Source organism: Nannobrachium achirus (assembly GCF_963921795.1).
Source record: "Nannobrachium achirus genome assembly, chromosome: 18".
NCBI lineage: Eukaryota > Metazoa > Chordata > Actinopteri > Myctophiformes > Myctophidae > Nannobrachium > Nannobrachium achirus.
Window position 1 is genome coordinate 16,555,216 of NC_137825.1, and position 16,997 is coordinate 16,572,212.

Below are 16,997 nucleotides of genomic sequence, written 5' to 3' on the forward strand. Positions count from 1 at the left end.
AGTCCTATGTTGATAAAAAAAAATCATGTTAGGACCCCCCTGGTGTGGCTGTTGTGATGGCAGACCCCTGAACAGTGTTAGTGCCACGTTTGGTGCGGATTGGAGCAACGGTGCGCCGCGCAGGTCCACATGTTAAAGTTTGTGCCCGCCTGTGCACTCGGCCAACCTCTTGGCAATTTTAATATAAGATTGTGTTCCAGTTGTTAGTCCTTAACAGGTACAATGGGGTTTGCATTAAAGGGTGGGGTATTCAATCCCTATTTACATCGTTCCCGAGTAGGCCGGTCCCCGACTAGGCGCTCGGCCGCCCGACAGACAGATACAGAGATCTCCATATGGGCATAAAATGGCCGCAGACAGACAGATACAGATATCTCCATATATGGGCATAAATGGACATAGGCAAGCATTCCCTATGTCCATTATTAGAGGCAGATATTGTGAAAATAGCCAATCTACATGATCACGCCTCGCGTTGCGAGTCGTTGTGAGCATGTAGATCTGCTATTTTCACAAAAGAACCGTGTTATACAAAATGTAATGCCTCAACTCTTAGTGATCCCCAGTTCAAATTATTTTGGGGGTCGCGGCCTGAAAAGGACCACTGAACTAGGCTATAATAACCCTGCCTTTGCCTTGTAGGTCCTAAAAGAGAGGCGAGAGAACCGCGTGACGACCGTGGAGCTGAGCAGTACCTTCCTACCTCAGGCCAACCGGAACAAGCTTCTGCACTACATCCTTGGTTTCACCCTTCTGTGACCGCCCAGGCCCCGCCCACAAACCCATGCTCCCCTCCAATCAAAGGGCTTCTACCGGCTACTTCTAAACCACTCCCAGGTGCTACTCTGTGGAAAGCTTTACCAGGAAGTGCCTTCACGCAAAATCCGCTAACCGTTGTCTGTTAGCCAGATGACTTGAAGTCTTCCCTGTTACTGTATGTTCCATTAAGGTTTTCCTGTCTGTCGCCCTGTCTTATAGAACTGTGCAGCTAGAAAAGAAAAGGAAAAAAAAGAATTGTGAAAACTTTTCTTTGATGAGAAGACGGAGGTAGAACATAGCTGGAGCCCGACCGATACATACGTTTGGTTGATATATATCAGCCATTGCATGATTTATTTTTCCTTTTCTTCCTCTATAACGGCAATTATGCAGCCAATGTGTCCCAATGTATAACTACTTTCAGCCTGGTGTCCCAGGCTATTCTTTAAATTATTATTACTATTTTATTTAAATACTCATTCCACAAGCTCACAGCGCATTGCGCTGCACTATGTTGCAAGCTTTTAGGCCATGTTTTACAAATTGTTTTAAAGGGCTTAAGTGGTTAAATAGAATTAATATTTATTTATATATATCAGTCAAAGTGGATTCTAGAGGCTCTCTGGTTTCCTTTTAGGGGGGTCTTAATTGACCCTTACAAGTCTGTAACTCAGACACTACTTAACTGTCAGAGTTAACGGAAGACCTTGACACTTAGAAATTTGAGAACCATTGGTCTAGCATTCAATCAGACCCAAAAAGCTGTCATCGGTCGGGTTCTCAACAGAATGTATAAGGATCCCTGTACAGTTACTCATTGTCCTCTTTCTCTGTCCTTCCTCTGCTGGTGAAATTGGAGTGGTATTTGAGGTTTTAGGATCAAGAATACGACACTGGATTCACTCCAGTCATCTTGTGGATGAGCATCACACAAAGTTGACTGCCATTGGCTGTACACAAGCAAGAATACTCCTCATAGATGATTGGTAGCATTGACCATCAACAATGACATTTTTTAGGTTAACTCTACCTACTCTACTGTATTTGCAATGTCACATTCTTCAGCAGCCCAGTATTATAGAGAGTTGAAGCTTACATTTTGAAGGGGGAAAAAAACATTACAATTATGTGAGGACATGCCTCTTAGAAGATGGCAGACCTTCACAAGTACATGATTTCTAACACCTGCAACAGTGTTGTAGTAATATCAAATGAATAATTTAATACGAATACCCAACCCCACATACCGAATTATTTTGAGTTTACTGTATGCCTTCACCAACATCTACAAACATTTAGCGACTAGCCATTTCAGTGATGCAAAAATACTAGTCTTCTCGCCTGAGCCACTAGCATCCAAGTGTACTGTATGCACCCATGCATTTATTTTTTGTTCTATATTATTGTCATGGGTTTGGAGAGGAGAGAATGTTTGACCTGGGTGGATTCCCAACATCTCTCTATCTATCTATCTATCTATGAATGTTACAGAGCAGATTACGTCTATCATCAGAGCATAATGTTGGACGTATGTGCATTAGCAATTCTTGCTGTGTTCAGCATCATCGTTGGGGAATGGGTTGGTTTTGAGATTAGCAGCAAGACCGTTGCATATTTTCTCAAGGCACTGTATCGCGTCTCTGTCTGGTTGAAACCTCATATGTCCAAAACTGTCACTTTTCATGACTAAAGAATATAAATAGCTAAAGTGACCGATCGAAAAGCTCAAAGTGTGTCGCTTCGCACCACATTTCGAGCATTTACTGTAGCTCTGCACATTTTTATTATTTTTGTGTGAAGCTGTAGTGTGATCAAGTTGGGTGTTAATTTACTAAAAAACACAAAAAGTTCAAATATGGAGATAAGAGGTTTCTGCCCGACAGCAACGACATGTTGGGCATACAGATGTAGAGTAGTATTCTTGTGTTCTGCATCATCGTTGGTAAATGGGTGGTTTTGGGATTAGCAGCAGCAGACAGTTGCATATTTTCTCAAGACACTGTATAATATATTTTATAGCACAACTTCAAATAGCCTCCATTTGCACTGCTTAAAGGAAAAAAAGGAAGTTTTCATTCTTGTAGTTGGGCATTAAGACATGAACTGGATTCTATGCTACTGTACTGTAACTGTACATGATACATATCTACCGAGTGTTCAATTTTATTTGCTAAACATGCAGAGACAAACAATGTCTCCTGGAGGAGCAAGACTCTAACCTGTCTAAAAATCTTGTGAACAAACTGCTTAGTTTAGTAGAAATGAAAGACATGTTTCCTCCTTTGTTTACCTTATTTTATATGCAAACTGAACAGTGGTACAGATTCTGCTAGTCAGATGGTACGGTAGCCCTTAACCACTTTAATATTGTTGGTGTCCCTATTTTGGGAATATCTTTATGGGTCATTATGCGTCACAGCGTATTGCGATGTGATGCTTGTAGGTCGCTGTTTTCGCAACTCATTGTATGATGAAGTATATAGGGCTTAACCACTTAAACCCCAGCATCCGTATTGTGAGGAACGCTTTCCCTGAAAATAGCAGATTGACAAGCTCACAACGCGTCGCAGCATAATAACGGAAAACTGAGAAAGACACTTGCATAGAGCCCTGATGGACTCGAGTCAACCATATGGGGGTTAAGTGGTTAACAGACAGCTCACTCTGTCTGTCCTCATGTTTCCTGCTAAAGCAACATTTCACTTTGATGGAACATTTACATTTTTGGTGCCCATAACTCATTTTTAGGCTATGGTACAATGCAGCAAACTCTTCAAAGGGTTGTAGGTGGATTTTTTTTTTAAAATATACAGTAGAACATTTACTGGAGTCATTTGTCTCAATATTTTGAGACAAATGTTATATATTATTTTTGAACTCCATAAAGTGAATGTTTTTTCAATTTGAAATGTTGCTAGAAAACCTAGACTGCACAGTATCTGTGCAGCATGTGATGTAATGTTTTTTTTTTTTTTTTTTTTTTTTTTTTACCCGAGTACAGCCACCTCATTGTAACAATGCAAGTCAATAAACTTGCTTATTCAATTAACTTCAAAATCAGATAGAGTACAACTTTACGCTGGGCTCGCAATATTACATGTAACTCAATTCCATGTGCCCACGGCTGATAAGCAAAGAAAGGAGTGTGTTTGAGTATGTACAGTATAAAGCTCAGTGGATGTTTAAAGAAGTATCTTCGTAAGGAAAGGTTGGGTAATACAAACCTTACACTACATGAAAACAACCATTTAGTCTCCAAAATGGATGTACTAAAATAGTCAATTGTAGTCCTTGACTACAAGGTTAAATCACACATAATTGCACACACATGATTATTATTTAATGTTATTACCATGGCTTGCGAAGGCTAGAATTAACGTATTTAAATTAATGTAGTCGCCTTCATACAGCTTTGTGAATATTGCAAGCCTGCCTAGGACAATGCAGTCTTCCTGGAAAAATTGAGATGGGGATATTTATGTGAAATACATCTTCGTGAAAGATTAAAAACCGTTAAAAAATATGTAAAAAAAAAATAACTAGGTAGATTTCAAACATTGCATTATGTTATCTACATTTTAATCTAAATTGGCACAGAATATGAAATGTGCCGTGTGGTGTTGAAATAATGTGTTACCAGTAAGTCATGTGCATCAAAGGTACTGTATGTTGTTGAATGGAAAAGTATGTTTTTTTAAATGGGAACAAAAATAAGTGGGCACAATATTAAATCACAATTACTTGACTTCGATCAGTTGTCACTTGATTATTTTTGGCATTATCGAAGCTCCTTGTGAGCACCTATAGCGCTGTAAAGCAATACTGAACCCAGAAATGCAAAGGACCCCAACGTGCACCCCTGAGGGACTCCTCCACCGATACATAACATCCACGATACCGTACCGTAGTATACGGTATCTGCTGGTCGCCTTTAATCTCATCAGCACTTCGATGTGAACTCTTCTTTACTTAACCTGACAAATGTATCTTGCAGTCTAATGTGTGAATACTTTCTTTTCGAGCAGAACGATGTAGGAAGCAAAGTCAGCTTTGCTCTTGAATGTATCTCTCTTCCCCCCCTGTCCCCCAGAATGGTCAATGTGACAGTTTTAGATTACTCAATGTGCACAATAATCTTGTTTTATTTTTTTCTCTGATCAATTCTGAAAGGCGGTTTAAATGTGTCGCTACTTAACCATTTTAAGAGTAACTATCCAAACTGATGCAAAATAACCACCACGATTTGTAGCATATAAGAAAATCTCTGCACCGTAGGTGCAGGATGCCTTTTTAATGCACTGTAGTGTTTCTTGTGTGTGTATATATATATTTTTTCTTTTCTTCTCTTTTGTTATGTTGTGTGCATGACAGTTAACAAGGCCCACATAGAGTGGCCAATAAATACATAAAAATCCCTCAATGTAAAGTAATTTAAGGAGTTAAAACCAGAGCTCTTGAGTTTACCGTTATGGTCGAATCACCAGCTACTGGTAAAAAAAAGAACAAATGTCACTGGTTTTTGTTTCTGTTCGCGCTTCCCCTAGCAAAACCAATGTCCAAGCACAGTTGACATGTTTAGGTTTTGTTTTTAAATAAATTAATGTTAGATTAACAATGGTGCCTGTGGTCTGTCTTTATTTTGGAGGAGAGGATTAATTGCTGCATTGATGCATAGTTTGATGTCTTTAAAAGGATCTCTGGATGTCTTTAAAAGGATCCTCTATAACTAATATTTTAAATTAAAAACACCTTTAAAATATATATAATATATTTTTAGAATGAACGAGTTCATCTTTCACTCAAATGTCACAGGTTGATGATGTTCATTTGTCCATGTGTGGTCCAGCCCCATGGAATGTAAAATGTATGCTTGTTGCTTTGATGCTCATATGAACCTTTGGAAGTATTAAGTCATTTTTTAGTTGGCACTACCATAGGCCTGGACCACACATCATCAACTTACGACAGGAGTGGCCCCTATTATATTGAGTTAAAGATGAACTCAAATAAATAAAATGTTTAAGGTTTATAATTTGTAATTTAAGTTATATGAGGCAATTATAATGTATTATGGTATAATGTATAAGGCTTAATAACAAGGGATCCTTTAAAGAAAAGCTACGTAACAGAAATGTATCTCATTGTGAATCTCTAAATGTGTTTTAACAGCTTGATGATTCTCTGTGGTTTATTTCAGACGGGTTAGAGCAGTGCCTCTCAAACATTTTCATGTCAACAAGGAGCCCCCATTAAGTGATAATGTTTTTGGCCACAAACCCCTATTTGAAAAGCTTCTGTGCCAGGTACCCCCATAAGAGGAGATTTGTAAAGATCTTTTAGATTTTTTAATGGGGCTTAAATGTTTAAACCTTTCCTAATTTGCCTGGGGGACCCCGGAAGCCCTTCAAAGACCACTAGGGCGGGGGGACCCAGACCCAACTTAGAAGGAGGCAGAGAAAGTTAGTGGCTACTGTAGTAGGCCAAGTTATGCTTGTACAACCAGTGGTGGAAAGTAACTAAATACATGTACTGTACTTGAGTACAATTTTAAGTTACTTTTTACTTTACTGGAGTATTTCCAATTTGCAATACTTTTACTTCTACTCCTCCACATCTCAGGGTAACATATTAAGGCAAATAGCCTACTTTTGTACTTTTACTCAAGTACAATTTTGAAAACAGGCCTTTTACTTGTAAAAGAGAATTTTTCTATTGTGGTATTGCCACTTAGTAAAACATTTGAGTACTTCTTCCACCACTATGTACAACCATATTGAGTGATGGTCAAACTATAAATTAGGCATTATCCACTTTCAACCTGGCTTTCTTATTTTTGGCATTTCATTCTAGGCTCCAAATAAAGAGAGAAACATACCTAATGCTGTCCATTTGCCCTAACCCTAAGGAGGGAGGGAGGGTGGGAGGGAGCATGATGGGAGTAAGAAAGGAGGACAGCAAGTATAATTAAAAAGTGACAGAGGGGGAGAGAGTGCTGTTAGATGAATGGATGGACAGATTCAGTCATCATAGCAGCACTGAAACACAGGACAGGTCCAAGTCAAGAGACACATCTAAGCCTCAACAGTAAACAATAACAATAAAGGAATGAACAGTTAGTAAAGTACAGGAAGTAAGAAATAAGACACAAAGTAGCCAGCAAGAAGTGGCTGTGACTGACAGGTTTACATGATGAAGAGGAGGAGACGGCAGCGACAGCTGTGCATCTTGCTAGCCGACAAGGAGCAACTGGACCTCACTGTCGAGGTAAGAGTTTCTTAATTAAAATTAAGCTATAGGATCATGTCAATTTCATATTAAATGTAAGGGAAACTGGGGTAGTGTGACTTTGATTCAGTGGTTAAAATGCAAAAAATGCATATTATATATGTTTTAAAGATAATAATGCACAGACTACGGAAAAAGGTTTACTCTGGGTGAAACAGGTTTACAGAAAAAAGATTTACTCTAGATGTAGCCTCGGAAACCCAGACTTACTCTAGATGAAACAAAAACAAAAATACAAGAACAACAGTTTGGTTGCCTACAGCAATCACACTAATAATGAAGTCAAAGTTAAAATATGTATTAAACTACTCTGGTAAGCTGAATTACAATTTCAAATTCTAAAGATATGTGAAATTACATTTGTAAAGTATAGCCGTCTAAAACGTGCACTCTTTAAAACCTTGTGTTTTCTGTTGAGTGCTAATCTAATCAAGTAAGAATTACATCGTCAAACCATTTAGATAAAATAACAAAATATATATGTTATTGCATTACAGTTCAGACTGCTATAAAATGCTACAAAAACAATCCGCGGTATTCCCAAGAATAATAACTGTAACGTGAATTCTATATGTGAGTGCAAAGTAAAAAATATTCTGAAGTAAAATACAGCTATACTTTACTCAAGCACAGCAACTAATTGTGTTTTTTTTCCTCCCTCCCACCTTTGTTGCATCTGTGTGTGTGTGTGTGTGTGTGTGTGTGTGTGTGTGTGTGTGTGTGTGTATAGGTGAAAGCTACAGGCCAGGAAACATTGAGTCATGTGTCAGAGTTGCTTGGCATTGAAGATCTCCATCTGTTTGGTCTGGCTCTTCTCAGAGGTAGGGCATTCACATAATATTCGAATATCAAAGTCACTATTCGACGTTGTTCACGGAAGTCGAATATTCGGTTATTTTTTATTTTTATTTTATTCCCTCTTTTTTTTTTTAAGAAAATGTATTTCTTAACCCTCGTAGGATCCTCGTGTTTTAGTCACACCCAGGGCCTTCGGGTCACTTTGACCCGGCTCATATTAAACCATTCTAAAGTATTTAGAAATCCCCAAAAATCATATTAAACACAATTTGATTGTCATTATTAACTACTTTACTAACAATTCAATAAATATTTTGTATTATCCCTGCCAGGCCGGGATGGCCAAAGGTGAGGGATTATGTTTTCACTCCTCTGTCTGTGGACAGCTAATCTCAGGCAAATTGGACCAATTAGTGTGAAACTACACACATACACTCCCGGGAGGCCTAGGAAGAACCTCCTCCCCTAATTCTTCACATTTGCCTCTTATAGCGCCACCATCAGGCTGTTGTGTGAACAGCTAATCTCAGGCACCACTTCAGCATCAAACTTGGCACACATACGCCCAGGAGGCCTAGAAAGAAACTCCACTAGAAATCTTTTCCATCTGTCATTTATAGCACCACCATGAGACTGATCTTTGCAAAATATCTTGTTGGTATTACAATAATATTGTAATTGGTGTGAGATTTGGACAAAGTCTATATTATAGACTTTGTCCAAATCTCACACCAATTGGTACATATTATCCCTATTGTCATTTGATCAAGAACTATATGTCAAATATTTCTTGTCCCATTCTGATTTGCACAAAGTGCTACAGGTGCTCTGATGGCACAGTGTCACTGCCACAGAGGTTGTGGATTTGAATCAATCGTGGGGCATCTATGCAAACACAATTGTTGTTCGAGGGAAGGGAAGCTGGGCGGAGAGGTTGATAATTGTACATGTATTCCTACAGCCAGGCTGGGCGGCAGCTGGTTTTGGGAGGGAGGAGTAGGACGAAGGGCGAAGGCCCTACGTCCACTCGGTGGGGGGTCCTCACTGTCAGGTGATTCGGTAGGATACAACAGCAGTGACAACATAGGGGAGGAATCAATTGGCATAAGGACTGGATTGGGGAGAAAAAGAGGGTAAACCATAATTGGCTACTCAAAATAAAATAAAATAAAAAAGAAATGCTACAAATCACGTCGGAATGCTGTGGAACTTGGAATTTGTAAAGTGGCATAGGGATGAAGTTCCCATTTGGTAGCAAAATGTGCCACTCCCGCAAAAATCGTAAGCATCTTTGGAATCGTGGCCAATCTGAATAGAAAATGTGACACATACTGTAGGCCATGACATTGATCAAATGACCAGAGAAAATCGGTATTGTAAATATCCCCCAAAACTTGTTTTGCTCAATTCTGCCTCATGGTGGCGCTATAACAGGACGATTTGGGGTTGAATATCTTCCTAGGCCTCCCGGGGGAGTACATGTAAAGTTTCACGCTGACTGGTCCAGCGGTGACTGAGATTAGCTGTTCACAGACAGAAGCAACGAAAACATAATCCCTCACCTTTGGCCATCCCGGCCTGGCGGAGATAATATTGAATGAATTGTTATCAATGTAATTTGTAATGGTGAGCAAATTATGTACTCAAAAATCCATATGTCCAATGTTTTTTCAGAAAGAAATGGTCTAAATATTAGCCATTTAGCATACTCTTTGAATGGCCGGGTCAAAGTGACCCGAAGACCCTGGGTGTTATATGTTGATACAGGGGGGTGTTGCAAATGCATGACATGTACCATTTTCATATCACATGTTTAGTACAGTAAATAAGCCAAGCAGAAGAAGTTTCATGGATAAAAACATATTTTAACATACTTTTTCTTGATGTTGAAAATTGAAAACCGGGTCAAAGTGACCCGAAGACCCTACGAGGGTTAATGGTTTATACAGCTTGCCTAGATAGGAAGTCATAAGAGTGAGTTGTCAATGACCCTGGTGGATTAATTGGTTAATGCTCTATACTGATGTCATGCGTCACGTTTCGTCTCCCGGAACTAATTACCAGTGGGAAAAACTGCGCCCAGCCGGCAAACTCCATGTCATGATGGAGGAAGAGCCAGCAATTGCAACTGTCACTACTAGACTGAGAATTGCTCGTTTTTATTGGATGAAAAAATGTATATATATTTCCTGTAGAATATTCGAATACTTTGAGGTTGAATAATTCGAATACTAAAAATCACTCTTCGTGAATGCCCTACTCAGAGGTGTGTTTATGTCAAAAAATTATTATATTTACACAATATATCGCTCTTTTACTAACATAACAATTCTTCTACATTCTCTAATTGTGTAGACTTCTTACAATATTTTTACTCTTGAGAGTTAGGAGTAAAAAATGAAACTAATGGCGGTTGGAAATGAAACCAAATGGACCCGTAAGGGGTCCATTTGAAAAACAGTAGCAAAAACATAGCAAAGTATAGAACAAGGGTCTTCAACAGGGGGTCCGGGACCCCTAGGGGGTCCTCAGAGTTACTATAGGGGTTCATCCAAATGTTTGAGTGACAGAACGTTTTTGTCTCCTTTTTTATATTAACCACTTGAACCCTAGTGTCCATATTCTGAGAACTTTGCGCGAGGCGTGAGCTTGTAGATCGGCTATTTTTGCCAAAGAGCTTTGGTGTAGAGGAGTAAAAAGAGCAGACTAAGTACAGAGTGAAAGGTCAACTTTATTAAGTATTGACGGTTCAAGTGGTTACATATCTGAAAACACACATTGACATGAAACCAAAATACACTGATGGTTGTGCTGTCAAACAATGAAACTATATGGTATCTCTGAAAATGTCTATATGGTATCTCTGAAAATGTGGGGGTCCCTGCTTCATCTCTCTCTCTACTAAGGGGTCCTTGGCCTGAAAACGTTGAAGACCCCTGGTATAGAACACTGGGGGGTTGGAATGGCGGGCTCTTGTCCTGGGGCCCATTGAAGTGTCCAACCACCAGGAACAGGATTCAGGGTTCTATGAAATGATAAAGAAAATTGCAAAACCAATAAGCTCAAAAACTTGCTTGAAGTTCACCTTCAAATTGGTTAGCATGTGCTGTGACCAAAATGCGATCTCTCTCTGTGTGTGTGTGTGTGTGTGTGTGTGTGTGTGTGTGTGTGTCACTGTATACAGTATCAAAGGAGCTTTATTATTGGCATGAGAAAACATATGCTTACAGTACAAGCAAGAGTTATTACGACCGTAGGTTGCAGATTAGTATGTGAACGGTCACAGCTTGTCCGTATGTGTGTATCTCTGTCTGTCTGTCACGCCTGACACTGTGGTTCTATGGGTTTGTCGCTCTGACATCATGCTCTGATGTCACTGTGATGTCAGGGGAACCACTCTTAACAGAATGGGTTTGCCGCTCTGACATCAGGCTCTGGCTTCACTGCGATGTCACACTAACAGAATCCCTTTTATGCCCATATACAGTATAGAGTTCCCTGATGTCATTAATATTAAGCCCATATCTAACAGGACTTCATATGGGAATGTCCATACTGTATATGGAGGCCACATCGGCCCACTCGCAGGGAGGGAGCCATGCAGCGTTCAAACCGTTATAGCTTTCCCCTGTCTATAATAACCATTGTTGAACAACTATGTGATCTATAGGCTGAAATTAATAGCTTTTAGCATGTACCACCTGCTGTGAATGGGAGATGAAGGTCACTGGTGGAAGTTGGTTGACTGACAAACAGAGCTCTTCCTATTAGGATAAATACATATAAATGTAACCCAGGCCCAGTACAGATGGTTTTCCATCCTGCCAAGACCTCTCGTACTGCTGTTTTTCTATCCTACCTGGACCCCAGCAGTAACGGGTGTCCGAGTACCAGGGTTGAAGGACCCTTTACTATATACAATAGTGTTACACAACACTATTGGCATGTGATAATGTCTTGTGACCTTATCAATAGCCAAAACAAACTAAAACAAACCAAAAAACTGCTAAAACATTGTTTCGTGTTTCTTTATCATGAAGTCAAATGAAAAGGATTACCTGGCGACAGACTGGGCTTCTGGGTAGTGTCCCAGCAGGGCCAGGCACTCAGCCTTGAGGATTTTGAAGCGTTGGCAGGCAGACGCCAAAGCCAGGGCTCTGTCCATACAGTAAACCACCTGGAACACAAACATCAACCACAAAACATAAGCCCTATATACTTTTGTTGGGTGCATCTCTTCATTCCGACATGTCTCCTTTCCGACAGACACTAACCCTATCTCTGACCCTAACCCTAACCTTAACCTCTATGGAAGTGTTGCCAATCCGACAATAAGAAGTCACTGTCGGAGTGGCGACATGTCGGAATGGAGAGAGCCCGCCCCCACTTTTGTTATAGGACGAAAAGCAAAAATAGCAGCTCTACAAGCTCACAACACCTCCTTGCAAGCTTATAGATCTGCCACAGAGGTGTTTCAAAAGTGCGACATCTAAAGGCTGAATGTTGTCTAGTGCCCCTTTAAACATACCTTTCTGATTACCCTTGACAATACATAAATAAAATGGGCTAAAGCATCCTTCAATTTATATACAGAGAAACCCCCTCAGATCAGCCCATCCAACCATGTCTTTGTATCAGCTTGACTGACAGCAAGCTGGCCCAAACAGAAGGGGCAGTGTCTCCCCAAACCTGTCTGATCAAAGTGCCCTGAGAGCCAGCTGCCTGCCTGTGCAGGGACAGCAGGTGAACTGAATGCCAATCAATCAAGCAGAGATGAGAAGCAGAGAGCACAGATGACAAGCTCCAGCTAAACTTCATTTTATGAAAAATATAGAATATTAACGCCAGTTATGTGCATCAAAGCACAACATTAATGACTTTATCTTGTTGTGAGGAGCAACACAGAGTCATCTAGAAGCACTGGTGTGCTTGTGCTGATTGCATGTGCAGACCTTGGTGAGTGGCAAACAGTGTTTGGATGCATTAGCTGCTAGGTGGCTAACATGTGCTGCTGTAACATCTGATGTCCCAACACTGCTGGTGACTAGGATGTTTGTTCAATGAAGAGTTGAGTACTGAAACATAGACTAGTCAATCTGTGGTTTGACCAAAAATAAATTACAATAGTAATCATTCAGGGTTTGTATGATAATTTGGTCATCCAAATAACATTAAAAGTTGTGAATTATATATTTACTGGATCAAGGTCAATTCAGGGGGTTCAGGTTTGGGTCCCATTCACATACTATCCAGGAAAAAAAGATCCCCAAAACAATCTTATTTAAGTAGCATGAGAGAGGTCTAATTAGGGATTTTTAATTATTCTGAATCCATTGCAAGCATTTGTGTAGCCTGAAAAACATTCCTTGGGCTAAACGCCCCCACAAAACTATGATTTAGTCATCACTTTTCACATTTGTGTGGGGTCCATTTTTAGCCCAAGGAATGTTTTTTGTGCAATCGATAGATTCATGAAAAACCCCTAGTTCGACCCCTCACATGCTACTTAAAGAAGATTGTTTGACCTTGATCCACTAAAAATACAATTCACAACTTTTAATATATGATGCAGGAGTTTCTTTTGATCAATAAAAACTGTCAGATTACTATTGCAATTTATGTTGGGTTGGCCTTTTTTGGCTTAGATTGACTGGCCTAACAGTCATTTGAAGTTTGTTTTGTGTTGATATAAAAAAAAACATGTAATGATTTTATTTGTTCAAAAGACGTGTGTTTTCAATGTCACTCCTCATTTTTATTCGTAGTGTCTCACATGGTTACTTGCTGGATCCTGCCATTACTAATTTGAGTGTAAGGAACACACTACCATCGGTGAGCTGAAGATTTATTTTATGTTGTTTTGGTTGAACTATTGTTGTAATTATTGTACGTGAGTTTGAAACATTGAATTTATTTATGACCAATAAGTATTTGAAACCTTATCTGTTTACCATGGTGTTGTTCTAGACATTAACACAGCGATGCCTCTGGCCTTGCTTTATGCAGGTCATGTTTTGTGTTTGGAGACATCTGTTTGATTCAGCCTGCATGACTCTGGTCAGCCAAGGAGAGGCGAGCTACCTGAGATTGGAAGGACCCAGACCTGATCTACCTGTGTTAGAATCTCCTTGGGCAGACCCATAGCCATAGTCCTTGTCCTCAGTGTGGTAGGAAATGATCACACACACACACTGCCCTGCTGGGAGCATTGCAGTACTGGTCGGTGATATACACTGACTGCACCAAGAACTGGACAATGACAAACGCATACTCACCACGCCCTCTGCCCTGTGAGGAACAATGTAGGACTGGACAATTAGTACCCTCACACTCAGTCTCTCTCTGTAAAGGAGCAGTGGATGATTTAATAGTGGACACACTAAGGTTCAGACATTTTGTAGCCACTTAGTGGTTTATGGGTTTATTGTTGAGTTTGAATTTAATTGTTCCGGGTTATTGTAAATGTGAAGTGTGACATTTTTGGAATTCAAATCCGAATTGATTGATTTATTGAAATTCATTGAGTACTAAACTACTGCAACTGATCGGCGGACATGCTCGGAGACAGAGTCCGCAAATGATCAAAGATTTTTTTATTGATTATTATAATGAATGGGCATTAACAAACTAGTTCACATGAATGATGGTGTGATAACCAATGTATTTGAACTAGGGGGATCTATATTTCATATTGAGGTCACCTCATTTTCCTGGTTTCTGGTTTGATGGGAGTGCGAGAGGCGAATTCAGAGAAAATGCCAATCAATCTGATAGGTCGGCAGCTCCGCCCTGTTTTCAGACGTACAGTATAATTTTTGAGGCATGTCATAAGACCTTGTCATAAGACCATGAGAATGTCATAAGACCTTAAGTATCCGACCCCCCCCCCCCTTACCTTGACACGTTTAATTCCCCTCTGCAGCACTTCTGTTGGGAATCTCCTTGACTGAGTTGTAACAATTCCCAAAGGAGCCCAGGGAAACGGTGGTGCAGGATTTTGGGGGGTGGGAATGTGATCAGGAGGGTCTCCAGAACATCACTGCAAAGGTCCAGGGGCGGTACCTCGTGGTGCAGGACCAGTCCCACCTTAAACTGTTAAAATTAAATTGGCTGTAGGAATTGAAAGCATTACATCAATGCAAGTGATTATGTCACAATTAAAAGTAATCGACCTCCCTCCCCCCCACTCACCCTGACTGGTTTCATTCCCCTCCTGAGCACTTCAGTTGGGAAGTCCCAGGTTTTCCGGGGCTGCCCCACAGGCCTTTTGTTCGCCACTGCAGCGCCACCGGCACCAAACTGTTTTTTTCGGTGTCAAAGGGGGCAGCAGAGTTCCTGACTCATGGCTCTTGTTCCTGTGGAGCAGCCACTGATTAGACAGTATCATTTATGATATTTTTGGGGAATGAAAAACGTCATATCCATTAGCCATTCTATAGAGGAAAAGTAATTTAAATTAACAACGGTCAAGGACTATTCATTACTATTTAAACATTATACATTAAATAATTACAAACCTTAGTTTGTGTGTGGTCGGGTTCATTGGCCTCACATTAGGCGAGGCCGTCACATGCTGTTTCTCCACGAAATTTTAAGAAAATCATCTGGGGACCCCCCAAAGACCCACAGGTTGAGAACCCGTATTCTAGATTAACCTATTAATCATCTTGTCCAGATGCGGACAATTTTGATCCTCCAATTAAAGCGGCGGGATGGCGGGAGAGCGGTCAGAAACAGCCTGTCTCCTCGGACGGTTTCGGCAGGCTCCCTACCAGCTCCCTCTGAAAGGTCCCTTCATGCTCCACCTGACCCGTTGTATTATTCCGCGGCACCTATGAAAAAAAGAGAAGAAAAGCACATGACCCACAACAAATTGCATCAAAAGTTTTTTTGAACATTTCTATGTAGTAATAAGTGGGGCCAAAAGTTTTTTTGAAAGTGGAATATCCCTTTAAGTAATCGACCCACACACACACTCACCATGGCTGGTTTTCCCCCCCAATTGATATATTCGGTGGGGAATCTGGCAATCTGATTGAAACGGCACCAAACGGGACAGGAGGAGGTGGGGCAGGATTGGGGGAGGGAACAGGCCCACTAGGAGCTCCAGGACATCACTGTAGCCATCCTCCTGATCTACCAGCCCATCGTCGAAAGTACCAAAGTGCTCCAAATAGCCCGTTGGGTGACTCCGCACTGCCTATAAAAAAAAGAAAAGAAAAGCACATAACCCTCAAAAATTGCAACAAAAAGTTTCTTAACATTTCTATGTAGTAATGGGTGTCCTTAATAACAGTCTAACATCTGACCACCAGAAAGGTGAATTAAATTAAATACCCCAACTCCTTCATAATGTATGGACCGACCGCTTGTGGACTGAGATAATATACATCTGTTTGGCCAACTTTTGGGGCATTTTTTCATTGGCCTCACATTAGGCGAGGCCGTCACATGCTGTTTCTCCACGAAACAACATGCCAGCACCTGATGTTTCTCCACGAAGCAGCAGGACTGTCAAACCATTTCTGCAGCCGCTTACCAGATTAGTGTCAATGCGGAGTCTCATCCACTGGTCCACAAACAAGACGTCGTATCCATTAGGTATTCTATAGAGGAAAAGTAATTTAAATTAACAACGGTCAAGGACTATTCATTACTATTTAAACATTATACATTCAATAATTGCAAACCTTAGTTTGTGTGTGGTCGGGTTCATTGGCCTCACATTAGGCGAGGCCGTCACATGCTGTTTCTCCACGAAACAACATGCCAGGCTCCCCATGGTGGGTGTACAGCAGGATCTCGTGATCCTGGTGGAAGGCATTATCAAGAAACAATCCGCTGTACTGCCCTCTGCGGTACAGCTCCAGTTTAATTTGTCATTAGAGGTATTAAAACGTCCTTAAATTGTCACTTTAGAAATGTGCATATACCCTCTATAAATGTAACGTTTAAACTTAACCTCCCAACCTCCCAAAGACCCACAGGTTTAGAACCCCTGTTCTAGATTGTCCAGATGCGGACAATTTTGATCCTCCAATCGTAGTCGGGGGATGGCGGGAGAGCGGTCAAAAACAGACGGTCTCCTTGGACGGTTTGGGCAGGCTCCCTGTGGTGGGTGAAGAGCAGCTCCTCACTATCCATGTCGTAGCACT

The 16,997-nt window shown here is 40.7% G+C and overlaps 1 protein-coding gene across 2 annotated transcripts in view; it reads left to right on the forward strand.

The window, feature by feature from the left end:
• gpam (glycerol-3-phosphate acyltransferase, mitochondrial) overlaps positions 1-5,368 on the forward strand; it is a 65,026-nt gene extending 59,658 nt beyond the window's left edge. For both annotated transcript variants that reach the window (XM_080746943.1, XM_080746944.1), the window contains exon 21: positions 643-5,368. In XM_080746943.1, the coding sequence (XP_080603069.1) occupies positions 643-759 (117 nt within the window). In that variant the 3' untranslated portion in view covers positions 760-5,368. The remainder of the gene's footprint in view (positions 1-642) is intronic.
• Positions 5,369-16,997: the final 11,629 nt, after the last annotated feature.